The sequence below is a fragment of the Musa acuminata genome, chromosome BXJ3-9 (assembly GCF_036884655.1).
Source record: "Musa acuminata AAA Group cultivar baxijiao chromosome BXJ3-9, Cavendish_Baxijiao_AAA, whole genome shotgun sequence".
NCBI lineage: Eukaryota > Viridiplantae > Streptophyta > Magnoliopsida > Zingiberales > Musaceae > Musa > Musa acuminata.
This window is the reverse complement of record NC_088357.1, coordinates 6,408,723-6,428,972: the sequence shown is the minus strand read 5'-3', so window position 1 is coordinate 6,428,972 and position 20,250 is coordinate 6,408,723. Positions and strand designations below refer to the sequence as shown.

Here is a 20,250-nt window from a genome sequence, read left to right as displayed (position 1 = left end):
CTGCTGAATGATACAATTAGCAGCTCTGTTGCATCACAGTATGCCTTGTTTCGGATGTAGCTGCTGACATGGAAATTCTATAGACTCTGTACCCATGTCCTCATACACACACAGACAGTATACTAGTAGGTGTGGTGGCTTGTCTCACGGAAGAGAAGCAACCATATCATCATTTTGATTCAAGGGAAAGATGTGGAATTTCCTTCAATGATTCGTACTTTCTTCATCATTGCTATAAAATATTCTATGGTCAATCTTCTGAAAGAGATTTAGATGTTAGTTGTGGTGTTTTTTTATTGCCTACAGAAGAAGTTGGCCTTCAGCTGCTTTGAGTGATCTCAGTGATGTGGGTGTCACCCGTTCATCATATCAACCTACATCTGAGCTTCTGATGTGGATGGTTTAACTGTAAGCAAATGGATTGTTGAAGGAGGACCAGCTTATGTGCGGCTTTAATGACAGCATTTCTGATCTCGGATCAAACATTAATATTGAATAGCTAAGCGATAAACTAATGAGAAATAGATTAAATGAAAGGTTCCACTAATCATTTCCACATTTTGGTAGCTTAGTAAGGGCGTAGCGTCATCAACAACACATTTCAGCATAGAAACCAAGTAAGATATCTCTGCTGCACATTTTCTTCGCAGCATGCAGTTGGCCTCTCAACTGAAATCGTCCCCTTCCTACCAAACCTAAGCATCTGTGCTTCCCTTTCAAACCAGTCGTTTGCATGCGGCGACACGAGAACCCATGCGAAGCCTCGTGACCTCCCAACCAAACTCCATACAACCCTCTAAAGGAACCCATTATAAATGCCCTCCCACTTCTGCACTCCCCTTCACCACTCTCTCCCCGTTCCTTCTGCAGAACACTAAGCCATGGCCACCTCCACCTCCATTCTCCTCTCTTTCTCTCTTTGCTTGTTCCTCTTCTGCCACATCTCTCGAGCCCAGCTTGGCCTCGGCCAGCAGGGAGCCGGTGAACCATGGATGAATGTGCATCGCTACAGCCGCGTGAGCCAATGCAAAATCGAGAAGCTAAGCACCCTTGAGCTCACCCGACGTGTGCCCTCGGAAGCTGGCTACACAGAGTACTTTGACCAGTACAATGAGCAGCTCCAGTGTGTGGGCGTGTCTGCATGTCGTCATACCATCCAACCGAGAGGCCTTCTCCTGCCATCCTTTTCCAGTGCACCACGCCTCGTCTATATTGTGCAAGGCTCGTTCATGCATAGACACCGTGCTCTTTGAATATGGTGACTTAATTCCATGTCGTATATATTGTATTAAAGCTCGACGATGGTCCATGGTGGATGCAGGAAGGGGAATCATTGGAACAGTGTTCCCTGGTTGCCCAGAGACGTTCCAATCCTTCCAGCAAACCGAACAACAATGGGAGCAGGTGGCAGGCGGATGTCAGAGGTTCCGAGACGAGCACCAGAGGATCCACTACTTCCGTGAGGGAGACATCATCGCGTTGCCCGCTGGAGTTTCTTATTGGGGCTACAACAATGGCGAAGTAGCTGTCGTCGCGATTACCACCTTCGACACAATCAGCAGCGCCAATCAATTGGATCGCCAGCATAGGGTGAGCCTTAATGAATCCATCCATCTAATTTTCTGACGCAACACAGTTTTCAAGGTAATTTAATTGAGAAATATATGATGCTAGGAATTTCTACTTGCTGGGAGGGAGAGACTAGTCGAGCAAGGTTCCCAAATAGAAGTGAGATTACAGCAGATAAAGGGGAACAACCTGCTCAGCGGTTTCGAGCTTGATCCACTAGCAGAGGCACTCGGTGTCGATAGGGAATTGGTGAGAAAAATCCAGAATCCCGACGACAGGAGGGGTGAGATAGTCCTTGTCACGAGTGGGCTTCAGGTGCTACAAGCATCACGGCAGAGTGAGCAGCTGGTACGAGAAAGAGAGGTGAGACAAGAATGCCAAGAGGGAAGGGGATGTCAATCTAATGTATTAGAGGCTTTCTGCACCATGAAGGTAAGGCAGAACATTGGAGACCCCTTGCGTGCTGACTACTTCAATCCGCGCGCTGGAAGGATCACCACCCTCAACAGCCAGAAGCTCCCAATTCTAAGATTCGTTCAGATGAGTGCCGTGAGGGCACTTCTCCGCCCGGTATGATAAAAGCATTATCTATGATCATCAACCGTCCATCTATGGTCTCAAAAATTTTGATCAAATATGATGATCATGTGCGCTTGCAGAATGCCATAGTGTCGCCACATTGGAATGTCAATGCTCACAGCATCGTGTACGCCTTGAGGGGATGTAGCCGGGTGCAGGTGGTGGGTCACCGAGGCCAAACAGTATTCATCGGCGAACTCCGTCAGGGTCAACTACTGGTAGTTCCGCAGTACTACGCGGTGACGATTCAGGCACAACGTGAGAGCTTCGAATGGGTCTCCATCAAGACCAACGACAACGCCATAGTCAACCATTTCGTGGGGAAGACATCGGCTTTCCGTGGCATGCCGGTGGAGGTGTTGATGAACTCATACCGCATCTCTAGAGAAGAGGCCATGCAGCTAAAGTTTAACCGTGGAAATGAATTGGCCCTCTTCGCTTCCAAGATCGAGAGGGAAGCGATCAGGACTTCGGTGTAACGTAATGAAGAGTGTGGCTAGAGGCGAATAAGGTAATGACTAGTTTGAAGTGAATAAAAGTTGTGGGCAACGAGATGATGCATTAGATGTGTGTCGTATCAGCTCACAACACAAATAAACAACGTTCCATGTTTGGAGCTTTCTTCCTTGCGTGTTTCTTTTCTCCACTATGAAACCAATGCGTTAGTCATATGATTATTATGCTGCTATGTGTGAAATTAACTTTAGTAACTAGTTTGAGAAAATAAATTATTTAAAAATAAATAATAGACATAATTGGGTGGAAAAATATTATTAGGAAAAAAAAAAAACTCGAATGTGACGACGTCATATGATAGATTTCCCACCACCCATTATTACATGATTAGTATACTATTTCATAGTTAACTTTCATAGCTATGAGAAAATAATTATTTTAGAAATAAATATAAAGATAAAGGGACATTATGAAGTTGCCCTTCTCATTACAACCGAATGGCATAACAGGATTGGTCAGTTAAAGGGACCCATTCTTTGGCGGCATCATGTTTTGGACAGTTAGTGGCATTAAGATCCGTGCACGACCCCGTGAACGGCGGGATTCCCCTCCCTTTGCGCTGCGCTGAACACCCTAAGTTGGTTCTTTGTTGTTGCCGCTGAATGATACAATTAGCAGATCTGTTGCATCACAGTATGCCTTGTTTTGGTTGTAGCTGCTGACATGGAAACTCTATGTCCTCATGCACACACAGTATATTAGTAGGCATGGTGGCTTGTCCCACGGAAGAGAAGCAACCTTATCATCATTTTGATTCGAGGGAGGGAAAGCTGTGGAATTTTCTTCAATGATTGGTACCTTCTTCATCATTGCTATAAACTATTTTATGGTCAATCTTCAGAAAAAAGAGATTTAGATGTTAGTTGTGGTGTTTTTTATTGCCTACAGAAGAAGTTGGTCTGCAGCTGCTTTGAGTGATCTCAGACCATTTAAAATGAGACAAGTAGGATATGGGTGTCACCTGTTCAACATATCAACCTACAACATCTGAGCTTGTAGTTGATGGTTTAACTGTAAACAAATGGATTGTTGAAGGAGGACCAGCTTATCTGTGGCTTTAACGACTGCATTTCTGATCTCAGATCAAACATTAATATTGAATAGCTAAGCTATAAACTAATGAGAAATAGATTAAATGAAAGGTTCCACTGATCATTTCCACAATATACTTGATATGTGCTGGCAGCTATGTTCTTTGTTAGAAAGTATTTGTGCTGTAGAAGGTTGACTGGTACTATGAACTAGTCTGCAGATTAGAATCTAAAAACATAGCAATACTTGACACTGCCAATGGCACAAGCAATGACCAGATCCAGTAGTGTTTTCTGCAATAGTGAGGGGAATATTTAAGATGCACAGTTCTTGATGTGCAGTTTGAATTCTGCAATCAAGCATAATTGATCACACTAAATTTTACATGAGAAGACAAATTAAACAGATCTACAGAGCATGTGATATAGACCAGAGATTATCCTTCAACCTTAATCTTTTTCTGAAATGCCCATTAAACTTGTCCAGACAAAAAATAATAATAATAATAATAATAATAAAATCCCATAATAGGAGATAGAAGATTATGCAGTGCTTATGAATACAGTCAAGTCATCAAACTATACATGTCGACAACTTTAATGAGTGACTACAAGTAGGTGATATCTTCTGTTCTAGTTGCCCACCAACCTCACCAAGCCTCAAGGATTCCAAGTTGATGGCAGACGACTCTGTGTCAAGTAATCCTCAAAACCCCCTTGTGGCACCACCTTTCCCTTTGGATCACCCTCGAACTTGGTGAGGTGGTTCAGAACTGTTCTCGAGTCCCTTCTGTCACCAGTGAGCTGATTCAATCCAGAGTTCAGCTCAGGCAAACCACCAGTTTGAGCTAAGCATTTTGTTAGGACAAAGTCTTGGCACTGAGATACATAGTTTGGAGATAAGCTGGAGAAGCAGGGCACCTGCTCAAACCCCTCTGAGAAGAAAGGGGTTTGGCCAAAGGTGATGCAGTTGTCCATTAGAGCTGAGAGGGACTGTGAACCTGAGCTTTCATGGCTCGCCTCCATGCTTGGCATGGTGGAGATCCTTCTGTTGTTGCAGAAGACTCTACATAGGGCCCAGTCTGGCTGCATGCACTAAGAAATAAGTGTCACTGTCCTTGTGATGAGAGGATTAGCAGAAACATCAGGACAAGTACTTTGAATTAATTATTATTATGACAGTTGAGTGATTGAGATGACTACTTAGCATTCACACATTAGCTTAAAGATCACTGTATAGGAGTTGAGATATTTTTTTATACATACAATACCAATCAAATATATAGTCAAATAAGGATACAGCAATTGCTTGAAGAAGTTTTCAAGAGTCTATCTCGTGGAAGGAAAATGACATATACTTAACAAAGAACTTTATCCTGGATATAATCTGCTATAAATTGTCATGTATAAGCACTAGCTGTTCTTTAACTCTGCTAATCTATCAAGATATCTTCTGTCTGCAGTTATAAGTGTTATCAGACCTCACTGTGTCCACAGTTAAACATGTTTCATAAATAGTTCTATCTCTGCATAGAGATTTATGATTTAATCTAAATTAACAACTTTTACCATGTTGTCTTTAAATTTATGTACTTATGCATCTGGATTTATGTGGTCAAGAATTTAAGTTCCTTGCAGAACTTCCGACAAAGATCTAATATAAGCCTTAAATCTGCTCGTAGATCTGTGATCTAATATAAGAAAAAAGGTAAGAAAAGACAGTGATAATAGAACAGAGTATGCAGCAAAAAAGATGATCTTCTTCTCAGTCTGTGATCTATAAGAATTGAGATCACAAGGATACCTTGAAAGGCAACTTTGGAGCACCATCGGATCCTTCCATGCGGAATTCATGCATGACCCACTTTGTCTTCTTCCCCTTGGGAGCTCTTCCTTGATAGAACACCAAAGTCTTCCTCATCCCAACCAGCAATCCTTTTCGAGTCACTGGTTTATCCTTCCCTGTGGCCTTCCAGTAGCCTGACATGGTCGCCCGGTTGGTCCGCTGCCCGGTCGCGTACTTCAGATCTCGAAGGCTGAAGAGGTACCACTCGTTGCCCCCAACACATGCAGCAGCTGATCCACGGAAACAATATACTTCAGCGAAAACTGAACAGTTTTCATAAGTTTATCATCATTACCATCAGGTCTATCAGAATCTTGGTACTGTTTAGCAGAGAAAATGATCTGATGGACTTTGATGCGAGATGAATTTGTCTCGAGTTTGATGGAGATTGTGCGAGACAAGGCAAGCACTCCACGGCTTCTTTGGCATCAGCAATGAACCTAACTCCATGATAGAGATTGCTTAAAACCAGAGTGATGAACTCTTCAGCAACATGACTTTAGAGAAGATGACAAGCAATAATCTTTGGCTTGAGGAGGCTAAAAAGTTTTCCTTCTGGATTTTGGTTCATTTCAGATAGACATGGGCAGCAGGAATACAATCCACGGAATTCTGGCAGTCAATCGTGCAGGAACAGAACACATGAAGAGGTTAGAAAGTGGCCAAGTTTGGCAGAAGCATATTTTCCTCTGTTGGGAAAGCCAGAAAGGGGAAGCATGGAGATTGAGCTGAAGAGATAAGATAGACATAAAAGAAGAAATGTACCTTCTTCTGGGATTAGTAGAAGGAAAAATGAAAGGAAGCACACAAAAATTTCTGTATGTTCTCAGAAATCATACGAATTAAAGGATATGGCAGCCATGGCAGGGTGCAGCAAACTCAATATTGTCTACAGAATGCTTTTTGATGGATCAAACCGTGCGCTTTCAAGAAGAAACACCAGCTGGTTCATGTGAAATCAAGCGGAAACAACACTATGCTACACCAGCAAATGATGTTATACGGGGGAAAGAAATCATACCAGGGAGATCCCATGGCTCACACTTGTTGAGATCAACATCCACCATCATCATGGAACTGCTCTCGGTGCTGCCTCCGGCGGCCTTCGCGGCGAGGTAGTCGCAGACGAGCTCGTCGTCCCTCGGGTGGAACCTGAAACCTGGAGGCAGCTTCGCCTCCACCATGCTCAACATGCTCATGGTGGCGTTCATGAGAGCCGCCAAGCCACAGAATGGAAGCAAGGATGTGATGGGATGTATTAAGACTAGGGGGGGATTAGGTGTTGTATGAATAGGTTCGCCAAGTCAACTTTAAAGGGGAGCAAAAGCATGGGATAGATTGGAGGTTGAAGGGAGAGGGGATGAATCATGCCACATTCTTTTTCCCGCTCCTATCATCCTTCCCACGTTGCTTGTTGACGCTGATGGCGACATGCAGATTTGTTCTCGAGTCATTCTTCTTGCTAAGTCGAGTAAGAAGGATTTATCTGCAAGGAAGTATGGCATGGTCACATCTCATCCACCAATCGAAGCAGATGAAGATGAACCTAAACAGTTTGCAGTCTTTGATGCTCAGTGTCGAGTTTCAGATCACTGCATTTATAACCAGTATCAATCTGGAAGACAGCAAGAACAGTGTCTACCTCATCAGGATCCACATACCGAGGGATAAGGTTTGAGGTGAAGAGGGTTCTCGTAGACAGTGTGAGTAATGTCCACAGACACAGCCACAGCCATAGCCGCCTGTCCTTTCTGCCATCAGTCTGAAAGCTCCGTTGTTGTCATGCACGAAGTCGAGAAGGTAGTGTTGCCAATCCCACTCGGCCAAGAACGCCATGGAAACAGCGAAAGATCAAGTCTGATGCATCTCGTCAGGCGAGCAACTCATGCCACACACAACTCAACATTCGGCGAGAAAGGAGACGACAAGCCATCCGCCATTAGATGTCACGTCCCGTTGCATAGTGTACGATGGTCATTTACCTTCCTTTCGATTATTATTTTCGTCTCTACTGAGACATCCAAATCATCTTTTCAGACTAAAAGATGATTTAGGAATAGCCACACATTGCAAAAAATTGAAATGCACAGATGACAGATATTATTTGAATTTAAATAAGGGATCAACTTCAATTTTTCACAAAGAAAACATAGTAGATGCGTTGAATATGGTGTCAAAGTTCAAAAGTTCTTCAATGGATTAGATAGAATCTGGTCTTCAATGTCATCCATTAGCTGTGAAGAAAAGTGATCGGTAACTGGACATAGGAGTCACTCTCATCATACCCAAGTTGTGACTTTAAATAAGAGCTCTATTGGGATCACAGTTTCCATTTAAAGAGAGACAAAGGCCTAGTCAATTGCTGTGGATTGTTCATGGTGATGAACATTGAAATCTACAGGTGCATTGAACTAATCATATTCACTCAGTTTATACTTTACTGACTTAATCCAGTCATTTATCTAATGCTGCAACAACAATCAAACAACCAGTTTCAAGTTTGAATGGAGGGTTGGAGCAGGTGGCCTGCCAAGTCAAGCAAGCAGATCTTTCAGAATTGCTACTTCAAGAACTCTTTCACTTGAATGCAGTTGCCAAAATACAGCAGAAAGCAATACTGACCGTAACATAGAAGATCTCCTTCCATGTTTCTGGCTATTTGCTTGTGTGTAGAAAATTTGCTACTGTCATCTGCATGTGTTCAAATCTTGGACTTCTGGGCTCTGGAGAATGCATGAACAGAGGAAACAGTCCATGCTAACTTTCACTATGCAGATTACCTGTGAAATTGGTTGTATTCATTTGCCTGGCTGTGCCACTAAAATGCTTCAGCATGCTGAGAAGTTTTGGGAGAATCAATGCAGTGCAGCATTGTGTTTGTTAAGGCTTTTGTCAGATCACAGGTAAGCAGAGAGCAGTGCTGGTTTTTATGATAAAAAAGGGCATTAATTTAGAAACCAAAAACCTCCAAACTTTGATCATTGAGATTAAGCATCGACAAAGAATGCTCAATGAGACATTTAGAATGCATCGGAATTGACCTAAAGAACATCATGATTTGTTTGCATAATTGCTTGACAACCAGTTGGGATATCAGAAACCAGCATTCAGTGGCAAAAAGACTATGCACAGAATTGCTGCTGTTGTGTTCACAATAGTGGTGGAGGTTTTCATCTTTATTTGACAGCAATACAGCAAGTCGATCACACAATAAAAGACAAGATGAACCAAAGAAGGATGGACTCTAGTCATTCTTCTTTGATCTGAGATTTCCTTTGGATAGTTTACTCAGCACACTCACATCCAGCTTGCTATAGTGATTCTGGAACTGCCCGAGGAGGTTATATAGAAAGTCATCGATTTGATCTTCATATTTCTCATACACTATTGGCAGCGTATGAGCGCAAACAAATCCTGCACCAATTAAACAATATATAGCATTAAGGATATAACAAGCTTTCTTCATTTAGTTAAATTGTTTCTGTTTAATCTGCTTCGGCAATTATTGTGAACAATTTTGCTCATAAAATTACTCATTGTAGAACATCAATGGTTGTATATTTTTACTGTATTCCAACTTGTTTAGATAAATGATTTATTTATCACAGACTGGTATAGTATCGGTGCACAGGGATTATATCGACATAATTGAATAATATACTAGAAAGTTAGAAATCAATGTTATTGCCTCGGTGTTGAGCCATATGATTCAGTATGGACATTTCGTCAAACTGGTAAACACTAGTTGATACATATGGACCAATCAGTATTTTAAGTCAATGGTTTATTTTATATATTAAAAAATTGAAAATGAGTATCCTCACATATTATACGCAGTAGAAAATCAAAATTCATATGTTTCTTATTTTCCTTATTAATGAATAAGCATTTCCCTACATCGTCATATATGAAATGCAAAACCAGACAAAACAAATGAGACAAACTTAATGTCTTGAAGCAGTTAAAGAAAGGAATAGTTTCTCACCGACATAAACAACAGTGAGGAGATTGCACCACGTCCCTATAATAGCAGCAGCCCACAAGCTTGCTACAACCTGACATGAAGGACTTGAGTTTCACTTTATTTTGAAGTATTACTTGAAAACAAACATAGAAAAAATCTTATAATATTATGATTTTGTCAGAGAGTGAGGGTTGGCAAACTTGACTACTAAATTGTAATGAGAACAGAAATAGTATCACAAACACATTTCTTGGCATAAAATTAATGAAGCGCTATGAGTTATGACCCATTCTTCATCATCTAGCTTGCCATCTACTCTTGTGTTGTTGACGGAACTGCACCTGTAATTATGTTATATGACCAGTCTCAGCATCCAATGCCACCATGCAATTTATTTGTAATTCTGGTTGCAAGCTTGTGGTAATATATAATTATATATGTCCTTTGAAAGGACCATCATGTATGGCAAGAAAAGGAGCCCGTTCACAACAGAACCACCAAATCGACGACTACAGCAACTCAAAAAATTCACACGAAGGCCATGGTGTTATGTTATTCTAGCAATTCAAACATTCATGGAATGCAAGTGGCAGACATAATATGATATGACATACATACCAAAAATTTCCTCAGGAGGAAGAAAATACATACCACAAGAAATTGCTTCAAGTTTCTTTCACATGCAACATCTTGAATGAATCCCAAGAATTGATTGATTTGGGCACCAAGAGAAACAGCAACATTAGCAAATAGGTCATCGGGTATAACAAGTCGAGGCACTTGAGATGTCGATCTGTCAGAATCGATAGGTCAGCAATCAACTTTTAACATACATTTGGATAGAACATTTGAGCAGAACCGATACCTGTTTAGTACAACAGAGGCAGAAGACCAAGCAAACTGAATAAGCATTCCGAGAAAAAGTGCAAAGGCTAACAGAGTCAAGAAATGGTAATTAAGCCATTCAAAGAGAACCCAGATAACTGTTGCACATGTCAAGACACTAGAAGAGATTTTCTTGTTCCTCCATAGCAGCACATCAGCAGCTAAAAGGTCAAACAAAAAAAAATTATGCTTCATTTGTGCCAACAAAATATTCAAAAACAAGAAATATGAAAATGGATTAAAAAGAGGCATACATTGTCCACCACCCAAGATCTTATGAATGGTTTTCTGGCGTCCAAATAGTTTTCTCACCCGGGCAGAGGCTGTATTTTGTTCTTCAATCTCAGGATTATGCTGTTGGACACCATCAGCTATTGTTTCCATTATATTGTTGAGAATATTTCCAGCTGCATGCTCCATCTTTTCAGGCGTTTCTTTTTGTCCTGCGTCGATATGTTCATCAAAACTAACATAGGCAATTTATCACAAGCAATTTGCCCTTGAAAGCCAATTAGATTTTCAGGAAAAGCATCATATTACATAGTAAATAATGTTTCAGAACCAAATAATCACCTGATGTGATCTAACAAAGACCATTAACATTTGGCCATTCAAATCTTGTTTTGCCTATTACATTTAGCTCATAGCATTGTTGGTAGACAAGTCAGAAGTTATATGAGAGAACAAAATAATGGGGCAGACAGGAAACAAGCTAAAGGGAAATAACAATCTTACAACAATCATATTTTTCTGAGTGCATATGCATCATATGACATTTAAAGTGTACTTTTCTTTCAAGACAGGGTATATGGCTCGGTAGCATAGGCCATAAGACCTTGCAAGGTTATCCTACATCATGAGTAGATATGACTCGTGAAGTCTGTTCAAGCCCACAACATCATGGTGGAGAAAATGGACAGTTTGCATTAGATATGGATCAAACTCAAACCATTTGCTAAGGCAGATAGATGTTCTACCTTACAGAAAATGAGGGACGGTGGCTTGAAGTGTCTAAGTGAATCAGATGTTCTGAAAATAGAAGCTTCTCAGTAGCAAATCTGCATGCACTTTTCCAAGTAAGACTCCAGTGCAGGTACATGGATTTGGAAGTCATAGGGAAATCAAACAACAAATTGAGAAAAGAACCAATAATAACTATTTGAGTCGATATATCTTCGTCTATTGACTTGTGGAAGCTTAGAAAGTAGTAGTTCATAGAGCAAACTTAGAACTGAAAGTTCCAAGTGATTAGGATCATTCTTCTTTTGTCAACATTGCTCTTATGGTGATCTCATGAAGACACACCAAAATGAAGGTGACAAAAAAAGAGGCATCATGAGAACATCTATCATTATAGTCTCACAAGACCACAAACCAAACAAACAAGGTAAAAAAGTTCCAAGCAAGAAGGAAGCCATCAAAGAGTGATACTGAAGGCCAAAACAAACAAACAGAAATAATCAGTTCCAAGACAGTCTAAATCAAGAAGCTTCAAGTCTGACTCAGTGAAAAGATCATATTCAGTATAATGTTCTCGTTAAATCACTCCTGAAACAAAGAACCAAAAACAGAGACCAATAGAGAACTTAGATGTATAATCCACCATTCCCATATATGTTCCAAGCGATCAGAACCACTCCTATTCTCTCAACTTTGTTCTTATGTTGGTCCCAAAAAGAGACACCAAAATGAAGGGGAAAAAAGAGGCATCTTCAGAACAACCACTACTCGTAGCCTCACAAAATCACACACCAACCGAAGAAGAAACAAAGTCCCAAGCAAAAGAGAAAACCTTCACAAGAGTGATGCTACAGGCCAAAACAACTAAACAGAAACACATCCTCAGTTCCAAGACGGACTTAATCAAGAAATTCTATCTTATATAGTCTAAAATCCCACTGAAATCACTCCTGAAATAAGTGAACCAAGAAAAGAGAGACCAATCATATTGACAACAACAGTAAAGAAAGCCCAGAAGATGAAAGGAAGGAAGACTCACCAGAAGAAGAAGAAGAAGAAGGTGAGGAGCGAACCAGTGGAATATGGATTCAATGGTGTTGTTGAAGATGACGAAGCCTCAGCAGAGCACTGGTGGGTTGCTGCCCATCATCAATCATTAATGGGAAACGTGTGGTGGCATTTGGCCCTCCTTTCCAAAGATTTTTTTTCTCTTCATTCTTTACCCTTTTCTTCCTATTAAGCTCACAGGATGAAAAGGTGAGCACATGCTGCATTTAATAGTCTGCAACTTACCAAGATCTGCTGCAGTTGGGACTGCAATCTCCATGGATTCTCTCCTCATTTCAATCTGAAAACACACAACTGTTATGGATAACATGAAGACACTGACCCAACTTTTGTTCTTGTCCATGAGGTTCTCCATCAAAATCAATATAATACAGTGGCTGAATTCACCATCATGTCTTGAAGATAGTGACCCAAACTTGTTCTCTTTTACAAATGATAAATGATAATAAAACTAATATGTAAAATTAGATACAAGTCCTATCAAAAACAATATGTGACTGCATAGAATTAACTAAAAATATTCAATAAATGATGGTAATCAAATATTTAAATTGATAAATGTGGAATTAAAGTAAGAATAGTCACATCCAACTAAGGGATATAAAGAGTCAAATTATATTTTTGTTGGAATATTCAGACTGATTAATATATTTTTTATACAGATTTAACACTTGATAATATATGTTATTTAATTATATATATATATATATATATATAGTGTCAAATTATAAAATTTAAGATTGAATCACTTAATGAGATGATTAATTGGACTTGGACTCGAATATAATATATGCTATTTGATCAACATATATTATATTCACATACACCTTAATTGCGTATTATGTCATTTTAAAAATAAAAATAAAATATTATTTAAGCTTATTTGTCGGCACTTATTTTTTATTTTGTTAGAATTCATTTTTCCGTAAATTATAAAATTTATGTTGGTATTCATAGCATTTCTTTTTTTACTTGCTATTTAGATTGTATTTTTGGGGTTCGAGTGTCGAATGTGAAGCGGCGAGGAAGGTGCCGACTGTGTCGAGCGTTCGTACCTTCGTCTATTCTCTCCCTCTGCCACCCGTTTCTGCGCTTTGAACCCGTCTTGATCCGTGCAAAGACTAGGTCCTTCCGCCGTCTCTTACCACCGAACTCTTCATCCCACCTCGATTCCTTGGTTCTGGGTATTTGCCCATCCGGGGACCCTTCGAGGCTTGATACTTCCCGATCTGTCGTCTTTTGATGGAAAGCTGCAAACTTTTCTTCTAGAATTCGACTTGAATTTTGGTTTTCTTTTGAATCTTTTTGGGAAAGTTGGGATCTTTCAGTCGAACGTTGGATTCTTGCTCGAAGCCGAGAGCTTTTGGGGTGCTTGATTTGTTGGTCTTTCCTGTTATGGAACTGCTCTCTGATGATACGGCAGCAGAGGGAGAAGAGGAGGGGAGGGAACCCTCGGGCGAGCCGCTCGTCAGAGAGCCTCGACACTGTCGGGTCCATTTTCCCGGTGCCGTGCGGCAGAAAGCCTATCTTTTCGATGGATTGGGCAACTACTTCAACAAAGAATGGGATCTGAAGGAAGGCAGTGGAAAAGAATTCTGCTGGTATCATGCGGAGCTCCCAAAGGGAAACCAGAAGCTGGCATTGTCTGCTCAGTATCTCATCGATGTCCTGTGTCCCCCGCTTAAGCTTCAGGACATTCTCACTCTCGTCAGCAACGGCCCCTTTTGCGGGCATGTGGACGGCGCCCTCGTGTTCCGCGTGAACTCTCCGGGTCCTGCGGCAAGTAGTTTCACCCTGAGGCTGGCCGCGAGGGTGACTGAGAACTCGGTCATCACGGTGAGCCTCGGACGGATCCCAAGATTGGATTTTTCGCCCACAGGGCAGTCGCTTCTGTCGGAAATCCCAAGCATTGAGAGCACAGGTTTGGTGAGGGATGCAGAGGAGGAAGAAGAGGAGGGGGGACGTAGCGGCATTATCATTCGGGAACATGTTCTTGAATTTTTGCTTACGATGAACCACTCAGAGGAGGCAGATAATCCCGTGCCAGTAAAAGTTTCGAACCTTGTTGTGCACATTATCGACACGCATGTTGATCATGTTCAAGATATAGTGACTAAGCTTGAGATGGAATTGGATGCAGTAGAGCTGGAACTAGACAAAGGTAATCACATCTTACATCTTTGGCTTTGATAATCTATGATCACCAAACTGGGTGGATTATATAATCTTTTTGGTGTATGCGATTATCTTTCTTCGGAATGCACATAATTCTGCTATTAATCAATGAAGGTTTTGGTTGTGTGCTTATGTAATAAAGAGCATATCAGTATATTTATTGCCTATGAATCACTTATTCTGCGAGAAATGGTTGTGAGGTTTGAGATGGGATCAGGGAAAAATGAAGCTCTAGATGCATTCGTTTGTGTATCAACCTGTTGGATGGGGACATCTATACAGGACTGACTCCTACTCGAACCCCTCTTGCTCCAATTGAATGCCCTGCCTCAACACAGGTTGGGAATTGAATTCTTCCACTCCTATTTATGTAGTGGCAGAGGTTTGTTAACTGATTAGGACAAGCATGATATATGTTAGTTTAGATAGATGTGGAAGAGTCTCAGCCATTAGCCTTCTTTTCATTTGGGAACAGTCAGGAACTATTTTCAGGCAACGGGAAACACTAAACTACCTATTTCGTCAAAAAATGTGAAAGCCCACGAATCTTTTTAACCTCTTTTTGGTTATATTGCAAGTTACTCTTAGTTTAATAAGCATTGGCATCAGGTTTTTACCCTTCCATAATCTTTGAAGTGTTCTATATCATTCATGTGTTTCTTTTAATACAATCTCTCCTTGCCACAACATATTCCCATTGGTGTAGCAAACATGTTCTTTTTGGCAAAACTTTATGCAGCTAGTGTGGATGTCACGGTGTGGCACTTTTATTTTTATGGACAATTTACACTGATCTAACTGCAATTTTTTGCAAGGATGCTTGTGGATTAACTTATTATGTTATATTATATGCCACCTCCTTCTAATGATTGCAGGTGGTTCCACATTAAAGAAACAAATGCTGGATGACAGAAGATTTCCCAAACTGCATTTGAATTTGCAACGCCTGCTTCAAGTGAGTTCCTCATATATATTAGTTTGAGTTACACAAGGTTGGATGATTGATTTTTGTTTACAAGTGGCATCTTTTCTGCTCTGCCTATATGTAATCAATCAATTGTAGAAATGTTTGCAGTTATTGTAGAAGTTAAGCTCTTGTGTTGCTAGTTTATAGTTTTTTTCTTCCTGATCATGCCAGGTTGTTGCTCATGGCGAGCAAGTATTCCCACGTGTAAAGGAGAAATGTTCAGCCAAAAGTTGGTTTGCAAATGAAGATATCATTGCTCTTGAAGAACTAATAGGTCGCCTCAGGAGGCTAAAAGATAATTTGGGATTTATAGTAAACCGGGTTACTGCAATTCAAGCTGGTCTTCACAGCTGGCAGTCAGAGCAAATAAATAAGAAGCTTTATTATCTTTCTTTTCTCTCTTTGACATTCCTTCCTCTATCCATTGTTACAGGAAGTAAGTTCTCTTTTTAATTTTTTAAGGTCTGCTTTTCTGGAATTCTTGACAATAATTCTTCTTTTCGGTTCATTTAACAGTATTCGGAATGAATGTTGGTGGTGTGCCATGGACAGCACAAAAGGATCCTGCTCTGCAAGATGGTTTTCGCAATGTTATGGTTCTGTGTGCTATGATATTGTTTCTGCTTCTAGTTTCCTTCTCATTTCCTTCTCTCTATGCTCGGCTAACTTCTTGGCGTAGACGTTATGCTATGAGAAGGAGTTGGTCAATTAATAGAAAGTCTTTCTTGAGTAGAACCTTTCAGCGAGGTGGATTTCAGGGAGGTTACATGCGCATCTGAAAGTTTGTGGTGCATATCTCTTGGAACTAAATTTCACCATCATATGTTCTATGACTTCTGTTGGCACAAGATTCTCCTGAGAAATGCCTTCTCTTTTCTATCTTCCCCTGTATAGATTCTATTGTTACTGCCCTAATCATTTTAGGTCCTTTGCACCCCTTTTTGTGTCAGAGAACACAGATTTCTTTAGAAGGCTATTATTGGCATGGAGTATATTCTCTGTACCAACCATTTCATTCAACCTCTCTCACATTATAAGTTTGAAATCTGCTGACCTTCAATGTAGCAGTTGGAACTTGATGAATGTTTATTGGTATACCTTCAGTTTTGTCATTTCTTTCCACACACAGTCCTCTCTGCAATTTTGGTTACTAACAGTTGAAAGCATAGAGCTGGCCACAGATATGATTCAGCCTGTAATAACTCTTTGATGTATCTGTTGGGAAGAAAGAACTTTTCTATTGTGGGATTTCAATGTGTGATGAAGAATGAGATATATATTCTTGTTTTCCTGTAACATCTATAATGTCTCATTGTAGAATAAAATCAGTACAATGTGGCAGGCATTTTACATTTGTTTATGGCCTATCATTCACATAATTCCAGATTCATGCTATGAAAAGTAGCTAATTGGTTTATATGATTACTTGCTTATAGGTTGACTTGTTTCATCTTATAATTGTTTCTCTTGCCAAATTACCTTCTGCTAATGGGCTGCACTCACCAAAGTTGCATTTGTGGTGTCATCAATAAACATTTTTTTGGTCAAGAGAAGTTTCTGGCCATTTAAGTTTAGTTCTTATATTTGGGCATTTAAACTATAGTTACCATATAATATTTTTAGTAGAAGTCAATAGTTTGCAATCACACATCATTTATTTGAGTTAAAAATATATAAAAATATGAAATGCTTAAAATATTCTAATAATTATTGCATAATGACTTTGGACCCATCTGGTCCTAAATTTGGGCAAAGCCCAACTCACCGGCCCGCCCAATCACGTAGATGGGTCGGGCCCAATTCGAGCCATGACCCAATTGTTATCCTCGATTAGGGTTTCTGAAGCCATGAGCTCCGTAAATACCCGACGAAAGCGTCCCTCCTATTGTTCCGGAAAGCGCAGCGGCTCGAAGCGCGAGAGAGAGGGTTCGGAGATCGGAGAAGGCTCGAGAGCGTCACCTCGACAATGAGAGCGAAGGTGCGAATTTTCGTTCTGCACTTCAACCTTTCCTTTCTGCGTCAGTTCTTCCGCCTGATTCCTTTTTTCGCGTACCGTTGCTGGATCCGAATCGTTCCCCAAAACGGCCTCTTTTTGTTTTCTCATACGGAGTCATAGCATCAGAAATGGGTTATTGATGGTTATAGTTGATTCTGGCTTTTGAGATTCGGGTTGCTTAGGTCGATTTGAAATCTTTGGATATCTTCTTGACTAAACTGTTGAAATGTGTCTCCGTCTGGGTTATCTTACCTTGGGATCGAGGGGTTTCCGCGTTATTTGATTCCTTGTGTGTATATGATTTTTGCTTGTAGAAGTGGTTATCTTTCTGAATTCTTCATATTCCAAGTGTTATTTTGTGACAGTTGAAGGTTACGTCTTTTTTTGTGCGATGAATAGCACGTTAACAAATCATGATTGTATGATTACAGTGACAAATAAATGATGTTCTTGTGGTTTGACATGGGAATTTGTCGTGGTAATTGGCACTTTATCATGTTTGAATCATAAGTTGATATAACAGAAGAATGAAGAGCACTTCAGAATGAATCATTGGAGGATAGATATAGTGGACTAACAATAAACTGTTTCTGTAATTTCTGACAATGAGCTGGTGACTTCATACATATATACCTAGACATCTAACCCGAATATATATGAAGTATTAGTATATGGAACTTTAGAGCCAAATGCTGATGGAGAATAATATGCTGTTGGAAACAGAACAGTTAGGGTACCTGTGCTGAAGCAAGCAATTCTTCTTACATGTTAAAATAGCCAACCCAGTGCATGACATTTTCCAACTTCTGTGTATGTAGCCTCACCTCGATAAGTAGAGAGTGTTTTTAAGACTCAAACCTTGGTCACCCATGTTGTAGAGTAACCTTACTGGAGCACCTAAGCCTTTCCCTAATATTTCTAAAATATCAAACATATGAGTTAGCAACCAGACCTCTACTGGGTGCAAGAGGTGCACATAGATGTATTTTTTATGCTATTATTTTGGGAAAGATAGGGCTAGAGATAACGTATGACAATGACACCATGGATGGAGATGATTGAACCCTCAGGACTCGTATCAATACTCCAGTTCTCAGATTGACTCTTGTGACCTCTCGGACATCAAACTTCACCTTTCTTTTATTTGTGTCATGGCAATAAGGGGTTATTTCATGTGATTTTCCATCATTTCTTACCTCATTCTATGAGCTAGGATTATAGCTTTGCAGTTAGCAACATATTCATCGAGGCATATTACATTGGCGTCGGGTAGTGCAAAGTAGTCTGGAGTTTTCATATTGTTTTGGATTTCATGTGATTTTCCATCAGTGCTTACCTCATTCTATGAGCTAGGATTACAGCTTAGCAGTTAGCGACATATTAGTCAAGGCATATCACATCGGTGCTTGGGCAGTGCAAAGTAGGCAAGAGTTTTCATATTATTTTGGATCTATTCGAGCAAAGAAATTAAAAAATGATGGAAAGATTCAGTTGGTTTCTTGGATGATAGAAACACTTCCATGAAAGAGGTTAGAATTGGGAGATGTAATAAGTAGAAGAAGAATTAACGTTATTTGTTTATTGGAAACTAAGTGGTTAAGGGCGAAATTTAGAGAGATTGATAATACTGATTAAAATTTGGGACACTGGAAAATCTAGCCAAAAGCAAAAGGTTGCTTTGGTTTGGTTGATGTCTTGGTGAAGTTGACTTTCGGGTTTGTTTGGAAAATCTAGCCAAAAGCAAAATCTAGCCATAGTGAGGGTTTGTTTGGAAATTGCCTGCATTCTCCCCAAGTACTATATGGCGTGGTGACTGCTGTATCGTTTACAAGTTCATCTTTGTCTTGCTATTCGCAGCATTTTTTCTCTACTTAATAAGTCGTTTATTACTTCTGCCTTAAAACCATTGGAATGAAATTTAATCAAAAAGCTCACGCTGACTGAATTTGACATCATATTCAACTGTTACAACTTAAACTCAACCAGGTGACTCTTTTTGCTTGTCTAGAGCAATGGCTCTCTTGCTCAAATTATGGTTTTAACTATCATATGTCTACTTTGTCCAGTGGAAGAAGAAGCGAATGAGGCGACTCAAGAGGAAGCGCAGAAAGATGAGGCAGAGATCCAAGTAGCTGGACCAAAGCAAGTACCACCACCTCTGGAGTAGTAGTCGTAGTAATTTGAGTCTGCCATTAGTTCCTTTTAGTTTATCAGGATAATTGAGTTTGATAAAGACATTTTTGTCTTGCAATGCGAACCTTACATTTGGAACTTACACTGGTGTCTTTTATTTTGCCGAGCTATGTTTTGTTATTGCTAATACTCAGAGCTATGTTTTGTCAAACTCCTCAACAAGACGTACTGACGACATTAGCGCTGCCTTCACCGTTGTTGTCTGCTGGTTCTAGCAATAATAAGTGAATACTTGTGGAACAATGCCCCCTACAATGAAACCCTTTGTGGGGAGAGGGAGAGGGAGAGGGAGAGGGAGAGAAAGAGAGGAGAGCCTTTCAATTAAATATTTCTTATTTTTGTGACCAGAAGAAGAAGAAGATAAAATGTTAGTAGTCATATTTCTCTAATTGCTGAGGTTATCAGTCGTATTATTATAGATAATAAGGTTATATATGATTGCAGTTTTCCTGATTTCTATAGATCCCTTTGGATAGGGATGATCAAACTAAGAGAGTGATC

At 40.1% G+C, this 20,250-nt stretch overlaps 4 protein-coding genes and 1 long non-coding RNA gene across 10 annotated transcripts; 3 read left to right on the top strand and 2 right to left on the bottom strand.

Moving 5' to 3' along the window:
- The first annotated feature begins 885 nt into the window (after positions 1–885).
- LOC135648934 (cocosin 1-like) lies at positions 886–2,712 on the top strand. Its single transcript, XM_065166960.1, has 4 exons — positions 886–1,221; positions 1,322–1,590; positions 1,675–2,139; positions 2,229–2,712. The coding sequence occupies exons 1-4, from the start codon at positions 993–995 to the stop codon at positions 2,625–2,627; spliced, it is 1,362 nt and encodes a 453-aa protein (XP_065023032.1). The 5' UTR covers positions 886–992; the 3' UTR covers positions 2,628–2,712.
- Positions 2,713–4,181: 1,469 nt separating this feature from the next.
- On the bottom strand, positions 4,182–7,004 carry LOC135648731 (NAC domain-containing protein 21/22-like). Of its 2 annotated transcripts, none has more exons than XM_065166643.1 (3): positions 6,563–7,004; positions 5,500–5,771; positions 4,182–4,790 (listed from the first exon to the last, which is right to left on the bottom strand). In XM_065166643.1, the coding sequence occupies exons 1-3, from the start codon at positions 6,750–6,752 to the stop codon at positions 4,356–4,358; spliced, it is 897 nt and encodes a 298-aa protein (XP_065022715.1). In that variant the 5' UTR covers positions 6,753–7,004; the 3' UTR covers positions 4,182–4,355. The 2 variants fall into 2 exon arrangements, with proteins under 2 accessions (XP_065022715.1, XP_065022716.1); XM_065166644.1 differs by having other exon boundaries at positions 4,182–4,781; positions 6,563–6,980.
- Positions 7,005–8,577: 1,573 nt separating this feature from the next.
- On the bottom strand, positions 8,578–12,656 carry LOC135648443 (reticulon-like protein B8). 5 transcript variants are annotated; one of them, XM_065166143.1, is made up of 7 exons: positions 12,390–12,651; positions 11,368–11,448; positions 10,645–10,833; positions 10,371–10,551; positions 10,157–10,298; positions 9,527–9,596; positions 8,578–8,955 (listed from the first exon to the last, which is right to left on the bottom strand). In XM_065166143.1, the coding sequence occupies exons 3-7, from the start codon at positions 10,808–10,810 to the stop codon at positions 8,786–8,788; spliced, it is 729 nt and encodes a 242-aa protein (XP_065022215.1). In that variant the 5' UTR covers positions 10,811–10,833; positions 11,368–11,448; positions 12,390–12,651; the 3' UTR covers positions 8,578–8,785. The 5 variants fall into 5 exon arrangements, with proteins under 5 accessions (XP_065022215.1, XP_065022216.1, XP_065022217.1 ...); XM_065166144.1 differs by having other exon boundaries at positions 12,424–12,651; XM_065166145.1 differs by lacking the exon at positions 11,368–11,448 and having other exon boundaries at positions 12,424–12,651.
- A 786-nt stretch (positions 12,657–13,442) lies between these two features.
- Positions 13,443–16,856, top strand: LOC135648729 (uncharacterized). Its single transcript, XM_065166642.1, has 4 exons — positions 13,443–14,579; positions 15,469–15,548; positions 15,732–15,996; positions 16,077–16,856. The coding sequence occupies exons 1-4, from the start codon at positions 13,814–13,816 to the stop codon at positions 16,337–16,339; spliced, it is 1,374 nt and encodes a 457-aa protein (XP_065022714.1). The 5' UTR covers positions 13,443–13,813; the 3' UTR covers positions 16,340–16,856.
- A 543-nt stretch (positions 16,857–17,399) lies between these two features.
- On the top strand, positions 17,400–19,831 carry LOC135648730 (uncharacterized). Its single transcript, XR_010501050.1, has 2 exons — positions 17,400–17,538; positions 19,623–19,831. It is a non-coding gene; the product is annotated as an uncharacterized LOC135648730 (long non-coding RNA).
- Positions 19,832–20,250: the final 419 nt, after the last annotated feature.

Bases quoted from the DNA above. Each gene is read 5' to 3' on its own strand.
- LOC135648934 (XM_065166960.1), top strand. From the start codon at position 993: ATGAATGTGCATCGCTACAGCCGCGTGAGCCAATGCAAAATCGAGAAG. The intron at 1,222-1,321 runs GCTCGTTCATGC...TGGTGGATGCAG, and splicing joins CCTCGTCTATATTGTGCAAG to GAAGGGGAATCATTGGAACA. The intron at 2,140-2,228 runs GTATGATAAAAG...GTGCGCTTGCAG, and splicing joins TGAGGGCACTTCTCCGCCCG to AATGCCATAGTGTCGCCACA.
- LOC135648731 (XM_065166643.1), bottom strand. From the start codon at position 6,752: ATGAACGCCACCATGAGCATGTTGAGCATGGTGGAGGCGAAGCTGCCT. The intron at 5,772-6,562 runs GTATGATTTCTT...TCCGTGGATCAG, and splicing joins TGAGCCATGGGATCTCCCTG to CTGCTGCATGTGTTGGGGGC. The intron at 4,791-5,499 runs GTATCCTTGTGA...CTTATTTCTTAG, and splicing joins CTCCAAAGTTGCCTTTCAAG to TGCATGCAGCCAGACTGGGC.
- LOC135648443 (XM_065166143.1), bottom strand. From the start codon at position 10,810: ATGGAGCATGCAGCTGGAAATATTCTCAACAATATAATGGAAACAATA. The intron at 10,299-10,370 runs GTATCGGTTCTG...CGATTCTGACAG, and splicing joins GCCTCTGTTGTACTAAACAG to ATCGACATCTCAAGTGCCTC. The intron at 9,597-10,156 runs GTATGTATTTTC...CCTTCATGTCAG, and splicing joins ACTTGAAGCAATTTCTTGTG to GTTGTAGCAAGCTTGTGGGC.
- LOC135648729 (XM_065166642.1), top strand. From the start codon at position 13,814: ATGGAACTGCTCTCTGATGATACGGCAGCAGAGGGAGAAGAGGAGGGG. The intron at 14,580-15,468 runs GTAATCACATCT...TAATGATTGCAG, and splicing joins AGAGCTGGAACTAGACAAAG to GTGGTTCCACATTAAAGAAA. The intron at 15,549-15,731 runs GTGAGTTCCTCA...TGATCATGCCAG, and splicing joins ATTTGCAACGCCTGCTTCAA to GTTGTTGCTCATGGCGAGCA.